Here is a 22958-nt window from a genome sequence, read left to right as displayed (position 1 = left end):
CTCACACACTTCCCTGATACGATGCTCAGCAAGCGTCTGGGTCGGGGGTCTTTATAACCAACCACAGGACATGTGAAAGCAGGATGATCTAGTAATGGGGTTGTCTGAAACTACATAACACTTTATGCTACATACCCTTTCACTTAACCCAAACATGTGGTTGACCTGAGGCCCCGGACCATGTAGCCACCCTGGAAATGCTCTCTTCTATTACCACCTAGGCCCTCACTAGAGACTCTTCAGTGTAAAAGTGCAGAGGAGGGTGTGGGGTCCCTGTCTACATAGAGACCCTCTCCATCACATTCCACCCACAAGCCCAGCCACACAAGAGAAGCCCCCAGAGGGAGGCAGGACGCTGTCCATGCTCCTGGCCATGGCTAGCCAGTCCCTCTGAGCCTCCTGTTGGACCAGTGACGCTTGCTGACGGTGGGCTCCATGAGCACTCACCTGGCATTGATGAGGTACTGGGCAAGGCTGATGTTGGCTGGGGTCCCTGTGATGGTTATCTGGCGCTCCGATGACCCCTCCGTGGCATTGGCAATTTTGATCTGAGCTCCAGACATCTGTCGAATTTCATTGATTTTGGTCCCTTGGCGTCCAATTATACAGCCTATTAGCTAAAAAAAAGGAGGCAGGGATTTCTTAGAGAATAGCCCATGGCAGCCCTGAGTGGAGCGTGCGCAGAGCCCTCCGGGAAGCCTGTGGGGACAGGCCCAGCCTTGGTCTCCACCCTACGCCACAAACTCCGTGCTTCTGGAAGGAAGAGGCACTGGCAACCCCGGGAGGGAAGGCATGAGCGTGTGCCCACCTTCCTGCTGGAGGGATGGGAGCTGCGGCACCTGGGCTCTGCTTGGTGCCCTGCTGCACGAAGTCCCAACAAATCAAGAGACCAGTGAGAGCCACGCAGCTGGTTGCCTCTCCTGGTGTCCTTTGGAGGCCTGATGCCAGCAGAAGGGCTGAGGCCGTGTTAATGTCTTCTTGGCTGCATCCTCAGGGTAGTGGGATATTTGTTTGAAGCCAGAGTAAAGCTCACTGCTGCCTGAAACCTGTCTTTCAATGAACTTGGATGAAATTCTAAGGACATCAGATGTTCCCTTTCCTTCCCATCATGTGACCTCTGTTTAAAGATGGGATGCTTTGGCCTCTGGCCCTCTGAAGGAACAGGTGGTCACTGAGAATGAAACAGTAAGAGGGACAAGTGCCAGGGCCTCCCCAGGATTCAGGAACAGCCACGGTGGGGCCGGATTGCAGCCTGAGGCCTAGACTATCTCTCTATGGCAGCAGAGCTTCGGCTGAGTAGGCCCCTCGCAGCCCACCCTGCTGTGTGGGGACAACTCGGACCCCAGAGAAGCCTCCATGGAGGATAGCAGGCACCTCTCACTTTTCCCTTCATTTACACAGGGGCCGCTGATGAGAGCTCTGAGAGCGAGCACGTAAAGAAGAGGCAGGACAAGTGGGGCCAGGGGGGTGGGCTTCCAATCCCACCTCCTGTGTGGTGACAGGCGAGGTAGCCTGGCCAAAGGCGTCAGCAGTTGTGGTGAAACCAGTGTTGGGAGCACACTTCTGCGCTTATGCCACGAGGTGCTGGATGGAGGAGCTGGGCCAGACATGCAGGAGGGACATCCATTTCCAAATGGAAACGACTGAACCTACATGATGACAGCAGCTCACTGGGGACACAGGAGCGTCTGAACTAGCTCTTGTCCCTGAGGTGACCCCCCGAGTTCCAGTTCTGCTCCTTTCCTAGGTTAGACCAGCTGCCTCACTAGACCGTAACACAGTCTCTCCAAATGTCCAGAGAAACCCGTCCCCAGCTGCTCAGCTTCCTCCACCTCCCGTCCACAGCCAGATCTTTCTCCCAGGAAGGATCAAGGGCTGTGCTCTGCAGGGCACATGGATCCAACAAAGAAAGGATCCAGATCCTTCTGAGGAGCTCCTCCAGGAGGAGGGGTGGCAGCGAAGGGCTGGGAGGGGGCCACAGGAAATAGGTGCATCAGCTCCAAACAAGCTTCATTCTCTTGTCTTTTAGGTTCATTTCAGCTTTAAAATGAAGCCTTGGCCAAGAGCAAGATACCTGGTGTTGGTGAAACAGTGATTTAAGGACAGGCTACAAAAGAGGAAACCCACAGGGTAGAGTGTGGCACTCGCATTTATCACCTGGGTGAGAAGACTCTGGAGGCTGCCTGGAGCCACGCTGCTCAAGGATGATCCATAGTGAGAGGACAGTGTCAGGAGCCCTTGGAGGCAGAGACCCTCCCCCTTTGAGGGGCAGGGGCCCTATGCAGGAGGCCTGGGACAGGCACCATTGGCCTGTGCAGGAGCTAGCCTGCAGCCGGCATGAGGAGCCTGATAAGGATGGTCTCCTCTGGAAAGTCCTCTCCTCTGGGTGCCCCGCACCTCTCTTCTGCCTCTGTTCCTCCTGCCCTATGGCCCATCTCCTTCCACACTCAGGATGGGCCATCCCCTTGAAGTCAGGAGTCTGTGCTTCCTGTGGTTAGTCTATGTGAAGGGAGGAAGCAGGGCTAGCGTTTCCCACATTGCTGGTGTGAGGGGCAAAGCACTGAAGCTTCCTGAAGGCCTCAGTTCTGGGATGGAAAAGGCCAATAGACACGTGAGTCAGAAAGGCAGCGTCTCCATGTGGTGGCCTCTCTGTGCTGCTCCAGCAGTGGCCCTTCCAGTTCATGTGGCCCACACCTGCCCTGGTGTCTTTGTCTGGGGACTGGAGTCAGCATTCTTAGGATAATCCAAGGATTTAGAGGATGGTGCTGGGGAGGACTGAACGTGTGGAGGGGAGCTCGTAAGGCCACACCCTCAGCTAACAGGAACAGACAGTGGGCGCTAGATACAAGGATCCAGACCAACCTTCAATATCTTGACATCCTGTTGGAACAGACTCACAGAGAATCCCAGACCCTCCAGAGGCCCAGGGCACACGGGACCGGTCTACTCTAGAGCATTCCTGGGTCATCCGTTCTTCAAGGGCTCACCCTGAACCAGGGCAGTGCCTTCAGACAGGGTCAGTGGGGGCCCTCAGCCTTCCCAGCAAGCTATGGCATCTAAATTCTGAAGAAACTCTGAAGCCCCGTTGGCTCCTTTCTTGTCTGGTATCTTAGGTATGACTTCACATAACTTTCCTGGGCATTAAACTGCTTAACATGGGAAGGGAGAGGGAGAGGTCACACAGTGGAGTAAGGAGTGGGTGAGGGCTCTGGGCATACTCACATCATTGGGAATGGTGAGCTCGTGAGTGCTGGCCGGGGGGCTGGCGTCCAAACCTGGGTATACCAAGGGGACATGGTTAGGCTGGCAGAAGGCTGCTCATGTATGCACCCTGGCGCCTGACCCACACTTGGCCCACACAGGCAGGGCAGGGCCAGGGGCTGGCCTGAGGGTGAAGGTCAGCATAGCTGGTGGCCCAGGGCTCTGTGAGCTCTCAGTCCCAAACGGCAACCCAACTCCTGAGTCCCAGCTTCTCTCAAAACAGGGAAAGAGAAACCCAAGCAGAATGAGGTTTCACTTTTTCGTTTTGGACACATCATGATTTTACTCCCCTGCCGTCTTCTATAACCTCTCATGACACCCTTCAGAGACACCCCAGGAAGCCCTGTGCTAAGCAGCTCTTGGGGCATGGCCTGTGCCTTGGGGCCTCCTTGGCATGCCCAGGGCACAGGCTGTGCTGGTCATATGAACCCTGGCTGCCCACTCTCCCTCTGTGCTCGGTCCCCTCTCCTCTTCCCTCTCCCAGACCCAATAGCACACGGCCTCCTCTGCACACCACTCGCCCCCCTGCGGCATCAGCTGCCTCTTATTCACTACTGATCCAGCTCTGCCCAAAGGCCCCTGTGCAGCCCAGCTCTGGGGCCCAGGCCCACTGTGCAACTCTTCCAGTTTGGAGCAGGGAGACCTGATAATTTCATTGATTGAAAACTAAACTGCTAGGACCACTGGAAGACTGTGCATTTCTATATGTGCATCCTATGCTGAAGATGAAGAGACAGGCACAATTTGTCACTATGCCCCCAATTTTTATCTTTACAAATCTCAGCTTAGGACCTACCAAATCAAAGACAGCTTCTCAAGAGTTCAAGGACAAGATCTACACTTGCTTTGGAAACAGTGACAACAAAATACACGATGCGCTGTGACAGGGGCACCAGCAGGGACAAACACCAAGGTGGACAGGCTCCCTTGTGCTCAATGCTTCCAGCTCCTTGTCAGGAGGCATCTCAAACCCAAAGTCCACAGCTGAGACCCTGCTCTTCCCTCCCACGTGGTCCTGGCAGTTTGGGGCCTGCAGCTCAGTCCAGACCCTGGAGCTCTGGGCTCCACCTCTTCTCTCCACTCACAGTCAACTATCACAGACCCGGCTCATGTACCTTCAGAATCTTCTAGAACCTGAGCCCTCTTCCTACCCCACACTTCTCCCTCGCTGGTCCCTGTCTCTATCCTTGTCCCTCAGTCCAATCTCCACACGGCTCAGAGAGGTCCTGACAAAATGTAGGTCAGATGCCTTCAAGACTGCTCAAAACCTGCCGACGGGCTCCTGCTTCCTTACAGCGCCCCCTGCCCCTTAGCCCTGTGTTCAGCCACATGGTCTTTGCTGCCCCAACCTCTGCCTTGCTCTCCTCCACCCCTGACCTCAGGCTGGCCTATGCACAATCTCCTCTCCCCACCCACCCACATCCCCCACCCCTATTCCTGCCTCTTCCTCCACAGCATTTGTGTCCCCAAAACCAGATGCACCTCCATCATTGGTCCCCCTGTCATGAGTGACCCTATGAGGGTGGCGTTGTTCTGGTGGCCTGTCGAGCATGGGGTCTCAGTTGGCATGTGCTGAATGAACCAATTCATCCCAAATTGTCTGTTATTTTTCTTTCATATATCTAAACTTAGAGTTTCCATTATTTATCTTCTTTTCCTCTTGTTTTTGGGTGAGGAAGACTGGCTCTGAGCTAACATCTGTTGCTAATCTTCCTCTTTTTTTGCTTGAGGAAGATTAGCCCTGAGCTAACATCTGTGCCAATCTTCCTCTATTTTGTATGTGGGCTGTCATCACAGCATGGCTTGACGAGTGGTGTAGGTCTCTGCCCGGGATCCGAACCCATGAACCCAGGCTGCCAAAGCAGAGTGGGCTGGACTCAACCACTATGCCATGGGGCCGGCCCCTTTATTTTCTTTTAATAAAGATAGTTTCAATACAATTATTTGGTTGTTCGACCATCTATACACATTCCATAAACAGTGACATTTAAAATGTCATTTAAGAGAATTCCTTAGTCCTGAGTCCTGGACAGAAACTCCTCAACAGCCTGGTTTGGGATGGACATAAAGCCTTGTCACATCTGTTCATCTTGGTTTATTTTGATGGAGGGGAGGGAAGTATGAGGCTTCTTTTTAAGTGGGTACTGAAATTAAATAATTGGAAGACGTATCTGTTTAAAACTCACATTCATGTATCTCAGGACTATGTAGCCCAGTAGTGAGTATCTCTCTCTGAGATGATGATGTTTCATGCACTGTGATGTGAATAATGCTTCCCCCAAACAAACCCGAGCCTGCTCTGGAAGCAACACTGACATCGGCCTTCAGGGGGATGTTAAATAAGCAAACACCTCTCGTCACTGCCTACCCTACTTAACCTGCTGTGGTGGGACATGTGCGCACACATGTGCACGTGCTGTGGGTCCCATGGAGTCTTGGGGAGGGAGGTTATAACAGGGATGTCTTAACAAGGCCATGTGCATACACGTCCCATGTCACTGAGGCACTGAAGTCTGTGCTGGGAGGGGCCGTGGCAGGGGGGGTAGATAGCTGGGCAGGGGTGGGGGTGGTGTCTGTGTGCTCCGGGCAAGCCAGGCCCTTGGGGTCCCCAGGCCATCTCCAGCAGACCATTGCTGGGTAATTATATGAAATCACATTATAAACTGCAGAGGGCTGTACAGACACGTGTTATCACCTAGATATGTAACTTTGTAAGGGTTGGTATCCATTTCCTCAATAAAAAAACATTCTATAAATGTTTTTCTCTAATTTTCATTCATTAAATTCTGCATTAACTTCATCAAAGGCTGCGCTGAAATGGAACCCAGCATGAGTGTGAGGAGCATCAGAGCCCACATCTTGGCCTGGAGAGATGCCCCCCACTCTCTGTGGTGCACACCTAACGGTCCCAAGGGATGCTTGAGGGGCAGAGGCAGCCCGTGGGGAAATCTCAGGACTTCCTCCAGCCTCAGTGGTGCCCTGGGGCCCAGAACACACCAATGGGGGTGGAAACTAACACCAGCTGGACAAGCTCATCTCCTGCATTTCCCTTTTAGCAGAAATCACTCTTCTGCTCTGATCCAGGATTTCAAGAGGCCCAGGTAGGGATGAGAGAACGGGCACCTCCCTCATGGGGAACCCACTACACCCAGGCCACGCACCTACAGTGGCTTCACTCCCAAAAGACCATGTCAGTAAGCCACACCCATCGCTCCAGGCCCTGGGAAATAGGATCTACAAATCCACGCACTGCCCGCGTGTGTGCGATCTCCCAGGAGCGCTTTAATGCAAATTAGCAGGGGGTGTGGACAATCCAGCCCAGAGCCATCTTCTCCTGAGAGTGTGCTCATAGCTCCTATAAACACCTTCCGGAAAGCACACATCGTGGTAAATCCTTCACTGCAGGCCCCCACACCCTGTGCCACTGGAGGATCAACAACAACACAGACAGTGGCTCCACCATGTTTGGGGCCTTTGGGTGATGGGGCAGCCATGCTCTGAGCACTGTCAGAGCCCACAACCCACCACCATGCTCCCAGCAGCGACCAAGACAGAAAGTGGAACTGCGTGTGTCGACTTGGTGCCGGCCGTACGGGCTCTATCCCCAGATGGCATTGGCCGTCCCTTCCCTGAGGCACTCGCGGTCCCCATGGCAGATGCGAGTGGCCCCGTTGCCCCCTTCTCCTGCCAGGTTGGTGACCTGGAGCCGAGTAAGGGCAACTGTGCAGCCTTCCTGGCCTGATTGCCCTCCATTTAGTGTGGTTTTGTTTTACCTGACGACTGGCCCATCAGATTTTGAGCTTCTTCGGAGGAGTGTAAAGGCAGCTTTTCTCCTGGAGAGCAAAGAAGAAACAGATTTAAGGTTTTGCCCTCAAGGAGATAAGCAAGACCACTTCAACTAGGGAAGCTCAAAGTCTGACTGGTGTGCGTGGCCGACCAGCAAGCCCAGTGGGTTCTCACCAGCCACGGCCACCGAGGCGATGCTCTGCTGTCATGGGGATGAACGCCCGCTGGCCAGACACAGCTGTGGGAAGGCCCGCCCCCGCCCCTGTGCCAAGCGGGTACTGATGGCGACTGCGCCCTGGGCTGGGGACTGGCTCATCTCAGTTTCCCAAGGGCAGGGCTGGGCGCCGTCCTGGGTGGGTGTCACTCCTGGGATGTGCACAGGCCTCCTGCAGAAGGGCATCTCCTGCTGTCTGCTTGCCTGAGCTCTTGCTCCTGGAGAGAACACACTCCAGGGCTGGCCAAATGGATGTTTTCAGCAGGAAGGGCCCCCCAGCAGGGAGCAGGCACGGACCCTCAGTGGGGGCAGACATCTCTTCACAAGATTGCCAGCTGTGGGGCGACTAACCCACCACAGGAGGCACATGGACAGGCCTCCCTGCCCAGCCCTCAGCAGCGTGCACACCACTGTTTGTGAACGCCGCATACTTGGCAGTCGAAACTAGAACCGTACCTGTTCTGCTCACTGCCCTGAATAAAGACAGTTCAGAAAGAGAAAGTCCCCAGGTGAGAAGAGAGGAGGTCAGAAAGGGCGGCTGGGTACGTACCGGGGAAAGCGGGGTTGGTCTGTCCGAGGGGAGGAAAGGGGGTTTGCTGCATGGCCAACTGGTGGAGCTTGGTCAACTGCTGGGGGTAGGAGGGACATGAGAGCTAAGAAGGTTATTGTCATCGAGTACAAGTCACACCAAATTAAAAAGGCAGTAACAGAACTTTGTACAAATAGATATAAAGGAGGCCATGCGGACACATGGCAGACGCAGCAGAACTCAAGGACTTGGCCTGGGAAAACCAATGGGCCATTTGGCAGGTGCCCCAACTGCCATTCCTCTCCTCGGCTCCCTGGCAGCTCCAGCCCAAACCAGTCAGCCTTCCCCTCTCACATGAGCCTGGGCAGACCGGTGCGTAGGGGTGGGATGGCCTGTGGAGGCCGCTGGGTCCACTGGGCTCCACAGGGAGGGTCTGAGAACCACGGAGCAGAACCAGCTGGGTCTGTATGAACTTCCAAGTCTGAGCTGCTACTCAGAATGCACGAGCATCTGTGGGAAATCCATGCGATGCTCCCTTCTGCAAACCTCGTGAGGCCCCAGCCCTGCACTAGGCCTGGATCACTCCCACGGCCAGCCTTGCCTTCCTTGCAGGGCCTCGCCCCACAGCAGACGCGACTTGGAGGGGGCTGCTCACAGGGCCCACACGCCTTCCTCCTATGACTTCCAGGATTACACAATGTAGTTCTGGAAGGTTCCATGGAGGGCGAATGTGAGAGCCGCCTAAAGGGCACGAGGGGCTCTTGTTTGGAGCCACCTTGCGCCTGCACCCACCATGTCGGAGCAGGCTGCTCCTTATCCCCTTGTCCCCCATCCCCAGCCACTAGACTATGGCGGGGAGGGGGGCGCTTTGGAATGCAGTTTCTTTAATTATTTCATCTGAGCCTTACTTCCTAAATAAAAACTAAACATAACAGAAGATAAAGGTAGATGTGGCCAGACTTGGACACTGGGGAGCTGAAGGTGGCCAGCTGAATGCTGGGAATCCTCTCACCCTCTGGAGACGTCCTTGTCCTTAGGCCTGGCTTGCCCACAGAGCCCCACCGTGGCAGAGCGAAATACACTCAACTCCTGATCTTCTCCCAACAGAAAGACCAGCCAAACGCGTCCCAGCCCAGGCTTCCAGTGCCGGCCCTGGACTCTTGTCCGGAGCGAGTCCGGGGGCCTCCATGGAGATCCTGGACACCGGCGGGTGGGGCCCCTCTGGGCATAGGGCTGGTGTCCCCCAGTAACACGAGGATTTGACTAGGCACCCACATGTGTCTCATCATGCAGAATCTGGGCTCCTTCAGCTCCAAAAAAATGTGGTGAGGAGGAAGCAACTGTGCCAGAGGCACAGCACACAGATTTTCAACTTCCCAGGGCCCTCAGAGACGAGCCCTCAGGGCAACAGCGGAGCAGGTCTGCTGCTGGCCTTCTAGGAGCTGGGCACGCTCTCCTAACAATTTAGCCCAGTGCTAAGATAAACTCCAAATGCCAATTCCCAGTACAGGGAGGATCATGGCCGCTCCCCAGACAGCCCCTCCCTGAGAGCCCCTGCCCCTATCCAGGTGCCCTGCGGATGCAGCTGTGGGAACAGGGCCTTGTGGTACACTGGCCAGTCAGTCCAGCCTCTTCCTGCTTCCAGATTGGGTCTTAGCACGTGTGGACCCCAGCTGCAGCCTGGAGCCAAGCCATGACCAGCCTGTGGCCTCCCGGTTGGTCACATCTTTGAGGTAGAATCTTCGCTGTGTGAGTTGCTGGGATGCAGGGTGTGTGGTTGCTGCAGCAAAGCTGCCACACGTCTGTCTTTCCCAGCTGCTCCTGTAGCATTTGCACTGCAGGGGTGTCTGGTTTAATCCCTCCCCCCTGGAAACGGTGCGTGCAACTTAAAAGGAGCCCTCTCCCCTGTCCCAGGCCTCTCCTGTCTTCTGGGGTGCTCCCTGATCTGCAGCATGAGGTGGGCGTGCTCAAGGGAGAACCAGCTGCATCCCAGAGGCCACTCCAGGTGCAGCTGTAGTGGCCAGGAATCCTGAGGAGCACAGGCTAGGGGACGTGGTGACCTGGGGTCAGATTCAGCTATAAGCCTCCCCGATAAGGCAGGGGCTGGGGACTGATGCCACACCTGCTGCCTGGCATGTCTGCCCCATGACCTAATGTCACTGGGCACAGTGTATGTGACCTGAGCAGATATGCATTGAAGCCCCTGAGAAAGCTGTGAGAAGAGCCCGCCCAGGAAACACCATCACTGGGATAAGAGGTGAGACACGGAGTGCACCCACTGTGCCTGGGGCGGGATGACTCTGCAGGTAAGGGGCCTGCAGAGGTTGGAGACCTGGCTACGGGCTCGGCATCCTAGCAAAGTCTCCTCTTTCCAGGGACACGTAAGTGCCTTCTAGAAAGATGGCGAGTACCCACAGGCGCCCTGGGGTGTAAGGGACGAGTGTGGAGAGACCAGGCATGGCTGAGGCCTTCTGGGGACTGAACCTTACAGATTTGATCAAGCAAACCTCGTCTCCCGCTTGATGGGACCAGGAGCAGAGGGAGCCGGGGTCCCTGTGCACAGCAAGTCACACTGAGTCACGGGGGACATCTGGCGGGGGGCTATGCTCTCAACCCACCTACATGGATGAGTTTGAACTAGGTCTAAGGTTTCTTCACAAGAGAGAGAACTACAACTTCGTAGATTGGAGGAGGAAACCCTGTTTCAGAGACAATAAATGTAAAGTTGAAGAGTTAAGGTCATCCGAAGTCTGGCTCAGGGCTGTCTGGTCGTGGACCAGGCTACGTGCTCTGACCATCACTCGGATTTTGATACAGACACAGCACTGGCACAAAGAGAGCAGCCTGCTGCGTGACCAGCCCCTTCACCCAGGGCATGGGGCCGGTGGGGAGCCTCAGGGAGCAGCCCCGCATGCAGTGAGGTCTGCTGGTGCCTGCAGGGCCTAAGGAGCCCTGACTCGGCTGCTCTCTGCTCCTGGTCTGCTATTTCACCCCAGTGGGATAGAGGCCTGTCACCTGCTCATGCATCGGACAGTCAGACTGGCATGCTCCCCTTGAGGGCAGGGCCCTCTCCTATCTGTCCCCAGGAGTGCACAGCTGTCAGGACGGCAGGGAGAGCAGCGCACTGCCCTGGGCTCTAGAGGCAAGAGAACCGGCCTGCGTTGGCTACAACACTGACTGGCCTTGTGGTGATAGGCATGTCTGGTCTCTGTAGGCCTCCGACCCCCAATCTGCAAAATGGGGGAATCCGTGCGACTGAAGAGCAGGCTGTGAAGTGCTGTCCACGTTGGTTGTGGTGAATAACCATCATAAACTACCAGGGGCTTTCCCACCCACTGTCCACAGGCTCCATGACTTCAGATGCTCCTCTGGTCTCTCCAACGCCTTCCTCACAGTTACACAGGTGAGGTGCATCCAGCAGGGTCTGCTCCAGAGCCCACCGACGGCGCATGTTACAGGCACAGCCAAATAATCCACAAGGTTGCCTCCGCTCCCACCGGAAAGTCTGACACTCCGAAGTTCAGCAATTCCAACTCTAACCTCTCTTATTGCAGTGTATTTGCTACTTTTTATGAAACAAGGGCCACACCAGCAAATAAATCCCTCCTCCACTCATACACCCAAGAATGTAAAGTGATGTCTTGGGGAAGGACTGGACTGGCACACGTGGTGCCTGGACAAACATCCGTCCAGTGGGTGGGTGGACAGACATATGTCAGCTGGCATCTTTTTCTTCCCGGCTCTGCACTTAATTAGTCAAGCCACTTCACCTCTTTGGGATTCAGTTCCTACATTTTTTAAAGGACAGAGTAGGACTGAGTGCTATGGGGAATTCCTGCCTTTTGAGATATTTCTGCCATAAAAAAAAAAAAAACATAGACTTCTGGTTCTCACCATGCCTTCAAATACTGGGCGGCGGTGGGGGGAAGGAAGGGAGGAGGGAAGGCAGTGGGAGGGAAAGAAGGGGAGGGGAAGGGAAGGAAAGAGGAGGGCAGAGAAGGAAGGACGGGAGGAAAGGAAAGATGGGGAGAAGGGAAGGAAGCAGGAGAAAGATGGAAGGAGGGGAGTAGGAAGGAAGGAGGGGAGGAGGGAAGCAGAGAGAGGAGGCAGGGTATCATATCATAGATATTTCTCTGTAACTTGCTTTTTCCATTTAATGTTGTGTTGTAATATAAACACATGGACAAATACTAAACACAGAAGACACTAAAATCATAGGTATCTGTAAGTATACAACTCAGTGAGTCATCACAAAATGAATGCGCCATGCAGCTATCCCTCAGTCAAGGAACAGACCATCACAGTAGTTTAATCTGTTCATGTTTCTTCTCCTGTGAAATGCTTTGTTTGTGTCTTTTGCCCACTTTTCTATTGGGATGATTTTCATTGATTCACAAAAACTCGTTATGTATTTCAGATACTAATCCTATTTCAGTTACATGTGGTGAAATGATCTTTTCCCCACTCTCCTTATGGTGTCTTTAGAGAAAGAGAATTTTAAAATTTTAACGCAGTTGTAAGGGAGCAGAATTTGTCACTCCAAAATACATCTGTTTGGCATAAGGATTATTTCAGGCTGGTTATTTTTAAGAAACAGTAGACATGGGAGAAACTCTGCAACTGAGTAGAAGTTACCCTTTGTAAAAGATGTTTACATTTGTAAGGGTGTCTCCCTGCGGTACCAGGAGAAGGGGGATGACCTTATCTCTAGAAACTCTTATCAGTGGAGAAGGCAAAGATTTAAATCTGCATTAACAACCTTACCTGTAACTCACTCCCTACCCTCAACATCTCCTTTTGTCTTTAGCTGAAGATGGTACTTAAGATGGTGGCTTCAACCATTTCGGGGAGTTATTACTCAGTTTCTCTGGGTCTCTCCCATGTATACAGGAGGTATCCATGTTATTAAACTTTTGTCTGATTTTTTCCTGTTAATCTGTTTCATGTCAATTTGATTATTAGACCAACCAGAAGAACCTTGAAGGGGGAAGGAAAAATTTGTTCCTCCCCTACATAGTCAAATTCATCAATATTTTCTTTATGGTTTGTGTTTATGCTTTGTTTAAGAAATCCTTCCCTGACCTGAGAACAGAAAGATATTCTCCTATATTTTCTTCTAGAAGTGCTAAGCTTTTCTCTCTTGTGTTGAAGTTCTTGATACATATGGAGTGGTTTTTGTTTACGTTGTAAAGATCCATTTCCCCAGGTGGATGACCCACTGTCCTGGCATCATTCATGGCCCATCCATTCTCTCCCCTGTGATCTGCGTTGGCAGCTCTGGCACAGACCAGGTCTCCTAATCCATATGGGTCAGATCCTGGGCTCTCTGGCCTGATCCGCTGGTCTTTGTCTCTCCATGCGCCCAAACCACGCTGTCTCAATTAGTAGTCTTGTCGTAAGTCTTTGCATTTGCTGGGACAAACCCCCCATCATATGTTCTCTTCATGAATGTCTTGATGGTTTTTGGCCTTTGCTCTTCCACATAAATTTTAAAACAGCATGTTAAGTCCCTGTCAGGATTTTGATTGAAATTGTATTGCGTTTGCACCTCAATTTGGGAAGAACTGACATTTGACTTCTTTTGGTCTTTTTTAACTTTCAATAAAGACAAGTTTTTTAAAAGTCATTTTGTAATTATCGATTTCAACTTAATTGTTTTGTGGTAAGAGAGTATAGTCTATATGATTCCAATTTTTGAAAGACAGTGAGTCTTCTTTATGGTCTAGTGTGTAATCAAGTTTTGTAAATGTTTCCATGAATTCTATAGCTGTGATGAGTGCAGTGTTCAATATACGTCAATTATATCAGGATCACTGATTGTACTGTTAATATCTTCTTTATTCTTGTCTACTTGGCCTTTACTGAAAGAGAAGTATGTTAAGATTCCACTACAATGTCTGTCAAATTCTCTTTATGGTTTGTTAATTTTTTTCTTTATATATATTTGAAGATACGTTTTAGGCACACACAAATTTTGAATTTATCTCTTCTAGTAAACTGAATCTTTATCAATATGTAATAACTAAGTAAAGAATTTGCCTTAAAGTTTTGTGTTTTTTCCCCATTGATATTAAATTGGTATATAATGTGATGGGGTTCAGGGCAGGCTGCCCCAAGATGTGCCACTCTGGTATGCAGATTATTTCAAGCTGAAGACAATAAAGGCTCAGAAGACTCAGAAAGAAACTTTGACCTCCCCCCACCACTAACTGCCTAAAAGAATTTAAGATAGAAGGCCTGTTCCCAGGACAGGCCATCACCGTAGATGGGTATGGATAGACTGGGAGGGTCCTTGCTAAGCTCATTCTTATCAAAGCTCTGAAAACCAAGTAAAAGTAGAAGTTATCCTTTGTAAGAGACATTTACATGTATAAGGGAAATCTCCATTTGTAAAGGTATCTCCCTCTCTGTACCAGGAAGAAGGGGGGATGACCTCATCTCTAGAAACTCTTATCAGTGTGGAAGGCAAGGACTTAAATCTGCATATTAATCTTATTCTTATTTACTGTGCTTTCTGGTAATCTCCCATAGCTGACTCCCCCCACTCCCAACATCTTCCTTTGTCTTTAGCTGAAGATAGTATTTAAGATGAGAACCTCCACCATTTGTCGAGTTACCCAGTTTTTCCTGGGTCTCTTCCATGTATACGTGTTATAAAGCTGTGTTTGATTTTCTCCTGTTATTCTGTCTCATGTCATTTTAATTCGTAGTCCAGCCAGAAGGGACCCAGAGTGGGTAGAGGATGGGTCTTCCTCCCCTATAAATGTTTCTTTTGGTTATTATTTTCCTAGGACAGCCTTTTCTATTCTTTTTTTTTTATTTGGGGGTGAGGAAGATTGGCCCTGAGCCAACATCTGCTGCCAGCTGCCAATCCTCTCCCCTGCTTTTTTTTTTTTTTTTTGCTTCAGGAGGATTGTCGCTGAGCTAACAGCTGTGTCAATCTTCCTCTATTTTGTATGTGAGACACATCCACAGCATGGCTTGATGAGTGGTGTGTAGGTCCACACCTGGAATCTGAACCCGCGAACTCCCGGCCGCTGAAGCGGAGCACGTGAACTTAACCACTACGCCACTGGGCCGGCTCTAGCTTTTTCTATTCTTTTAATTCTTCCAGGTCCTTACTCTTTAGGTGTGTCTCTTGGGGAAAAAAAAACTACTAGATTTTTTTTCTGTTTTTGTTTGCTTGTCTATTTGTTTAGCTTCAAAAAAAAGTCTGGGGGCTGGCCTGGTGGTATAGGAGTTAAGTTCATGCATTCCACTTCAGTGGCCCGGGGTTTGCCAGTTCGGATCCTTGGCGCAGACCTCACTCACTGCTCATCAAGCCAAGCTGAGGCAGCATCCCACATAGAAGAACTAGAAGGACCTACAACTAGGATATACAACTACGTACTAGGGCTTTGGGGAGAAAAAAGAAAAAGAAGATTGGCAATAGATTTTAGCTCAGGGCCAATCTTCCTCAAAAAAAAGAAAGAAAGAAAGAAGCATGCAGCAGGATATTAAAAAAAAAAAAAAAAGTCTGACAGCCTTGTTTCTTAACTGGAAAGGTTATTTTACTTTGATCCCAATTACCCATATATGTAGGCTGATTTCCTTTTTTTTAAAATTATTTATTTATTTATTTTTTTCCCCCAAAGCCCCAGTAGATAGTTGTATGTCATAGTTGCACATCCTTCTAGTTGCTGTATGTGGGACGTGGCCTCAGCATGGCCAGAGAAGCGGTGCGTCGGTGCGCGCCCAGGATCCGAACCCGGGCCGGCAGCAGCGGAGCACGTGCACTTAACCACTAAGCCACGGGGCCGGCCCTGTAGACTGATTTCTGCCATCTTATTTTGCACTTCAACTTCTCTGATTTTCTAGGGTTTCTTTTCTTCTTTTCATTCCTTTTCTTCTTTTGTTTTGGTTAATAATTTTTTCCCTCACCCATTTTCCCCTCTGTGCCTTTATGGAAGTTACATCATTGACCCTTTCTGTTAGTGGTCACTTTGAAATTTTAACATGTACATTTAAAGTCTAAATTCAATATCTTTACCCTCCTCCTGAATGATACAATGACCTACAGGATGTTTTAATTCCCTTTGACCCATCTTAATCGTGTGTATGCTATTTTTGTCCATTTAGTTCTGTTATGGAATCCCACAAATTAGACAGTATTGATATTGATTTTACAGATGTTTGTTTTCATTTACCCAAATGTTTAAATTTTAATGTGGTCAAAACCATTAATATTTTCTTTATGGTCCGTGCTTATGTCAAGGAGAGACATGGTAATTTGCTCACCATTCTTTCTTGCATCTCCAGCTTTCCTTTTGCGATCACTTTCCTTCTCCTGAAGGGCAGCCATTAGAAGCCTGTTGGTCACAGCTGTATCTCTGAAAATGTTTGTATTTAGGTCCTTGGAAGATCCTCTTGAGATAGAATTTTAGGTTGACAATGATTTTCTTTTATTATGCAACCATCATCTGGCTTCCACTGTTGCTGGTCAACTCATTTTCTTACTCTTGTTTCTTTGTAATATTCTTTTTCTGACTACTCTGAAGATTTACTTTTGGTCTTGGTGTTATGTGGTTTTACTTTGATACGTCTAAGATGGATTTCTTTTTGTTTATCTTGTTTGGGATTTGTGGGACTCCTGAACGGGAGAACTGGTTTCTATTACTAATTTGTCAGTGCTTATCTCTTAGAATCTTCCCTCACTCCATTCTATTATCTCTTCCTGAGGTGCAAGATACATTTTCAGTTCTTGTTATCAGTGTTTCTCAGACTTTCATGTGCAAGTAAGTCACCTAGGGGTCTTGTGAAAATGCAGATTCTGATTCTGAGAAGGGGTAGGCTGGGAGGAACGTTTAACCCAGGGGCAGAGAAAGGAAAGATTTAATTCAAACCAACAGCACAAGTTAGCCTGGCTCTCCTATTTTATGAGCGGATGACTGCAGTAGCCCTGCTCTGGCTGTAGATGGGGCCATGGACACTTCTCTACTGCTTGAGCTGCAGGATCTCAGAAAGAACAACCAGAGGTGTAGCCCATGGGCTGCGTGGACATGGAGCGCAGTGCTGATTACCCTCTCCACTGTTTCCCTGTGAAATGCGAAGAACAGCTTCAGCGCCACCTCCCCACAGGGTTCTAGATGGAGACAAAGGAAGTGGAAGGGGAAAGCACTCCGTAACCGTCTGTCATCAGGGAAGTGCACATTCATTCATGTGTCCACGGTGAATTGTCCTAACCAACAGCCCCCGGTAGTGGAGAACAGGAACCACTTTCAATATAGACCTAAGCATGCATCCTTCCACTGACTTCTGTTATTTTTATTATGACTCACATATTTCTACAGTTTCCCACTATTGCCTCATTAAAGAACAAGCTTCCTGGCAGATAGTGGTGCCCACCTAACTCCCAGTTACTTAACATCCTCTGCTGAAATACAGTGATGTAGGGAGTGAGCCAGCTCCACCATTCACTGGCTCTTTAGCACTGGGCAAGTGACCTTTAGAAACTTCCACTTTCCCATGTGAGAAATTGGAATGATGGCCCTGATGGCTACTTCACACGGTTAGTGCCAGGCCCAGTTAAGAGAGTAGAGATGGCAAATCCTTTGTCCTCACCTCTAACATGTTCTGTTTTTGCTTGCTTTCACCATCCTCTTTAACTGAGGGGGATATTAAGTCAGGGAGTGACCTGGAAACACGAAGGTAAGCTCGAAGTTGACTAATTTCTTCCAGCAGAAAACCATGTCTTCCTGGTATTATCACACTACCATAATGAATGACAGAAATATTGAATGAGAGAGAGTGAAGTGGTCACTGTGCTGTCTTTCCAGACTTCTCAGCTCTCCGCATCTGCTCCCATGGCCCAAGTCCCTGCTGTCTCCCTTCCTTGCATCTGCAACAACGCTTGACCCCTCAGGCAGGACACGCAGGGGTGAATGGGCAGCTTCCACGGCTGACAGGCAGCCACCCTAGAGAACTCCAGTGGTCAGATGGTGACTCTGCCACCAAGCAGTCCCTGCACCTCTCTGGAATGCCAGAGAGGGATAAGATTCAGAAGGATTCAGGTAAAACAACGCACATGGCCTCCGAGAACCTGGAGGGAAACTGGCGAGGCTGGGAGTCCTGACAATTCTTAAATAAGGGTAAATCAGAAAGCATTCTTTAAAGAAAAACATGAATATTTTAGTTCTAAACAAACAATTATTCAGCTCTAAGAAATCATAGTCTGCATCTGATTCAGGTAAGATATTAGCTGCTAAAAGATGACTGTGGTGTATGTGTCAGCTGCTGTGGGTGAAATATTTAAATTGTGTATTCAGTTACAAAATAAAGTAGTATTTCCTGTAATTATTATATTTGGGTTCTAAGAATTGAAGCTTTTAAAATTCTGACCAAATATTAAGCACAGATGAAACCTGCCTTCCTGGCCATCATCACCCGTTACCGTCATTTTATTTATTTTCAACAGATTATCTAAGTGACTGTCCAAGTCTTCGACTCTCTGTGCCTGCCAGAAGAGCATTTATCACAGTTCCCGCCATCCCGTCATCACAGCTGCTCACCACCACCTGGTGCAGATCTAGAGGGCAGAATGTCCTGCACAGAAAGCCATTCCGTGAGAAGCAGCCAAGTATTTCAAAGCTCTACCAAACACAATGAGGCAACTGTATAACAATCAGTTTAAACTAACCTGAAAAAAAAAATCTGTGAAACTACCCATTTTTAAGAGATATGAAAAAATCACATGCAAAGAGCAGAACCACCAATTAATATAAAAATGAATCAACCAAACCAATCAAAATCCCTTGCCCTCACACAGGCACAGGTGCCCACACTGTGGAAATTTCAGACCAGAAACACTTTTCTGCCAGCTCAGGCCGTGCCAGAGGCAGTGGGTCTGAGCATCGACCTTAGAACTATTCATGATCATTTCTGGGGTAAACCGCCCTTCACTAGGGGGCCAGACCACTGTGTTTCCTTTCATTTCTTGAGCTTTAAAAAAGCCAAAGAACCAGGTTTTTGAATCTGGTTTAGAAGATGCATTTCTTTTTTCTTTTTTTGTGAGGAGGATCAGCCCTGAGCTAACATCTGTGCTAATCCTCCTCTTTTTGCTGAGGAAGACCAGCCCTGAACTAACATCTATTGCCAATCCTCCTCCTTTTTTTTTTCCCTTTTTCTCCCCAGTAGATAGTTGTGTGTCATAGTTGTACATCCTTTTAGTTGCTGTATATGGGAGGCTGCCTCAGCATGACTGGACAAGCGGTGCATCGATGCGCGAACCCAGGCCGCCAGTAGCGGAGCGTGCACACTTAACCACTAAGCCACGGGGCCGGCCCCTAGAAGATGCATTTCTAAAGGCATAAGACTGCTCTGCCCCATGTTGAACGAATACTGTGCCGTCCAAGAAATTAGGCCCCTGGCCCTCTTGGCTTCTTCTCTGATTTCCCACCACTCAGGGCATTCTCTCAGGAGCCACAGAACCTGCCCATCGCAGTGCCTCCCAACCGCAGCCCCACCTGCCCTTGCACACGTGCTCACTCACTCTGTGCGGCGCTGCTGCACCTGGGGACGGGCCACCCTTCTCCAGGCCCTAACATCTGCCTTCCCCTCAGCCACAGTCAGCTGTCAGTTAAGATGATGAGCTTCACCCATCTGGAATCAGAGAGGTTCCTCAGCTATGAGGCCTGCTCCTGCCTGCTCTTGGGGAGGCCTTACAGCCCTCTGCTGCTGTTTCATCTTCATGGGCAATGCTGCTGACTTTTCTTTAAGCTGCTGATGGTTCTTTCGAGAAGGCTGAGTGGGTTCACACCTTCCCCACTCCACCCCTCCTGAGATCTGATTAAAATAAACTCACAGAAGAATGAAGAGCATAACCAATAACAGCAAGTGGGGCGTGTGGGGGAATCACCAGCAGATGCCAGGTTTCAACACATGTCCTCAAGGGGAGGCCGAGGTGCCGCGGCCCTGTGAGGGCTGTGGGCAGCTGCAGCAGTGGGCTGAGCAGGCAGAGGGACTGGAGTGAGCTGTGGACAGAACTGGGTGTCACCCCAGAACCGCCTGCATGTGGCAACTGTGCTCCCATGTAACAACGAGAGCCCGAACAGCGCTTCGGGCAGGACAAAGGCGGCTTCCCACGTTGAGACAGGCAGATGTGTGTATGGCAGCCATCACCGCAGGTCTAAAACCAGGAGCCATGAAAAATGGCCTCTGGGGGTATGACTGGGGTGGGGAAGGACTTCTTTTCATCAGGGTTCTCTATCATTTGATTCCTATGCGTGTTGATGCTTACTCAGGACTTTTTTTAAAAAAGGGAAAACCATCAGTATTTTTGTCTACTCAGTAGAAATTTTCCTGCAATGATAGTGAATTGAATCTCCGTCTTTCCAATACAGACACTTATCTAGTGCCAGTTAGTTCTTATAAACCCTCCCCCGCCTTGTCTTATATCTTAGACGATCATCTCTTCTCCCGCCCAACTCAAAAGTGTGAGGGTTTGTAGAGGACTCAGAGCATCATGCGTCAACCTGGTAGCACCTCCCTGTCTGGAACGGCAGCCTCTCAGCTCAGCTCAGAGAGAGCGCACTCGGTGGGAAATGCTTTCCCGGGAGAGGCTGCCAAGCTGGGCAAATATGCAAAATGGTCTAGAGAAGAAAAAGGCTTCTCAGAATGGAGTTGGGGTTTGCTCCCTCTTCTCTCCCCGCCTCATTTCCTCTAGTGCAGACCTCAGGGCCCAGGTGTCAGCAGACATCTGAGCAGGCCTGACTGCGGGGCAGGAGGCCTCTGACGCCCTGTGCTGTATTTGACAAACACCACAATGAAAACCAAAGCCTGTCTGCTGACTTTCACACACGTGGAGATCCCGTTTCAACTTGGGCTCTGAAAGGGGAGAGCGTGCAGCTTCACCAGACGTTCAAATGCCCTTTCCAACATGTCTCAGACCTGCTGGATAGCACGTCACCTAACTCCTCAGGTGCACATCAGGCGCTCGGCTCTCCCTGCCCACCGGGCATGTGCCAGGGACAGAGCAGTCCTGCCGTCACCACCTGAGGCCCCGCGTGGGGAGGAAAACCCCGGACCACAGCAACAATCAAAACAATTTGACATCAGGCCAAGTCCTCCACATGAGCAGAGTTAGTGCTACGAGGTTAAAGGCTATTCAAGGTCATATGGATACGACACAGGTCAAGAACATTGAGAGAACAGTATTAATATTATTGTGTAATATTAATATTAGTAGTAATTAACAGCAGCATGCAGGTAGGTGAATGGTAACAAGAAGAGAAGGTGACAGGGAGACAGAGTGAAAACTCACCTCCGGGTGGGGGATGGCATACTGTCCCTGGATCGTGTAGGCCTAGGAAGAGAGAGACACTGTCAGCTGGAGAAGCAGCTGGCTGCGCTTGTCACCCCCATGGTGCCCCCTGCAGATAAGGGCTTTCTGGTGGCTGGGACTTTCCTGTGAACGGTCTGAAGGCCCTCTGGTTAAAGCTTTCCCCCACACTGAGCACATCCCCATCCGCCCCCAATCTTGGAGGAGGAAAGGCGACTCCTCCTAGGGCACCTAGAGGTGCAGAGACCAGGGCTGTCCTGGTGTCAAGCCTTGCCAGCGCCCCTCGGTGGTCTGAGCTACAATGGGACACATGAGCAGGGGAGCCGCACCCCACTCCCTTTGAGAGCTGCAGGAAGCTGAGATTGGCCGTCAGCAGAAAGGGAGGAGAACAATTCAGCTCGGAATGCTTCCACTCTCACTCCCTCGGTTTCTTAAAGAAAATATCTAAGAATAATCTGACCCCCTTTATAGATTCACTGATTATTAATCTTTTGATTATTTAATGAGCCATCAGAGTAAACATTTTTAGGAAACATTTACCCCAAGAAAACCAAACAAAAAAAAGAAACTTTTAAAAGGTGACCCAAAACCAATTTTGCAAAGGCCAGATTAAGTAAGAAATGCACCCAATCAGTTGCAGGATTGACCGATTCGTCTTTCAGCTTCAGATGTCTGGGTGCTTGTTCTGACTTGGGGGGCAGCAGGCTCACACCACAGCTCCCAGAGGGGTCAGTGTGGGTCCCCGATGCCTCGCTTTGGTTTCATGGTTTCACTTGCCTTCAAGACAGTGACTCAGACCAGCCAGCAGGTGGAGCCCTGCAGCCTCTCCCACCCGCCTATACTCAAACCCACTGCGCCCACCTCCACCTGCCTCAACAGTCCCTCAGCTAAGATGCTGCCAGAAACTCATGGCCAAAAAACAAACGAACCACACGGAGTCAAGGGAGAGTAAAGACCAAAGACTTGCCATCAGGCCTCGGTGATGTGGAATGTGCCTCACCAGCCCTGGGCCAGTCACACTCGGGCCTGGAGGCGTGGGGTGGCACAGGTGTGGAGGGACATGGCTTCCAGCACCCGGCCATGTGGGGCCCCCATGCCACGTCCTAAGTGGACATGTGGTACCCACCTGCGTCCATATTCAGGGGTCCCTGTGCACCTGAGAGGGAAACCTCAGGCCAGTCCATGTGTCACCTCTATGGACCCCAAACCGAGGGTGGTTTCCAAGGTTCTGCCAAACCGCAGGTCTTGAATCTGCTGAGAGTTTTCATCATAAACAACCCAACCTGGGAGTTAAAGCCAAGGAGCAATTGGTCAGGGACCACAGGAGGTGAGGCCCCCAGTCTGCTGGCATTTCATGAGGAAGTAAAGGAATCTTATCGGATAGAGCAAGTGTCCTAGCGAAAAAGAAGTGGGTCACGCTGCCCTGTACTTTGTTACAGGGTCCACAGGAACTGCGTCAAGACCTCATCTTCAGATTTTGTGGAGCTGCCACGAGGCACATGCTCCCATATGTCACCAAATGTAAGAGGCCCCAGGACACATGCTGCCCCCACAGAGCAAGGCAGGACTGTGCCAGGTCGGGCCTCTGCCCTCTCAGCCCTGGGCTTCTGAGCAGAACTGCGAGCATTTCCCGACAGGGCCACTCTTCATCCTAGACATTTTACGTTTCTGATTTATCTTTTATTCACTTAGGCAGTTGTGGTTTCTAGTTCTCTTTGAACCGTGTGAGCAGCTGACCATCCTCTCTGGATGGAGGTAGAATGTAGACAGACAGACAGATTAAAGGTTCTGTCTGGATGAAACCCTCATGGTCTGGGACCCGCTTGAAATGCAGGAACTGCTGCTCTGCAGTG

At 50.4% G+C, this 22958-nt stretch overlaps 1 protein-coding gene across 15 annotated transcripts in view; it reads right to left on the bottom strand.

The window, feature by feature from the left end:
* The window catches only part of PCBP3 (poly(rC) binding protein 3), a 263795-nt gene that overhangs the window by 4580 nt on the left and 236257 nt on the right, over positions 1–22958 (bottom strand). For 8 of the 15 annotated variants that reach the window (XM_058523305.1, XM_058523293.1, XM_058523289.1 and 5 more), the window contains 5 exons: positions 21088–21129; positions 7812–7890; positions 7035–7094; positions 3223–3275; positions 448–617 (listed from right to left, as the gene is read on the bottom strand). In XM_058523305.1, the coding sequence (XP_058379288.1) occupies positions 448–617; positions 3223–3275; positions 7035–7094; positions 7812–7890; positions 21088–21129 (404 nt within the window). Of the gene's footprint in view, positions 1–447; positions 618–3222; positions 3276–7034; positions 7095–7811; positions 7891–21087; positions 21130–22958 lie in introns of those variants that run through there. The other 7 variants (XM_058523291.1, XM_058523303.1, XM_058523298.1 and 4 more) reach the window with 4 other exon arrangements.

Source organism: Diceros bicornis, chromosome 27, assembly GCF_020826845.1.
Source record: "Diceros bicornis minor isolate mBicDic1 chromosome 27, mDicBic1.mat.cur, whole genome shotgun sequence".
Classification (NCBI taxonomy): Eukaryota; Metazoa; Chordata; class Mammalia; order Perissodactyla; family Rhinocerotidae; genus Diceros; species Diceros bicornis.
The sequence above is the reverse complement of the archived record's forward strand: the minus strand, read 5'-3'. Positions and strand labels throughout refer to the sequence as shown.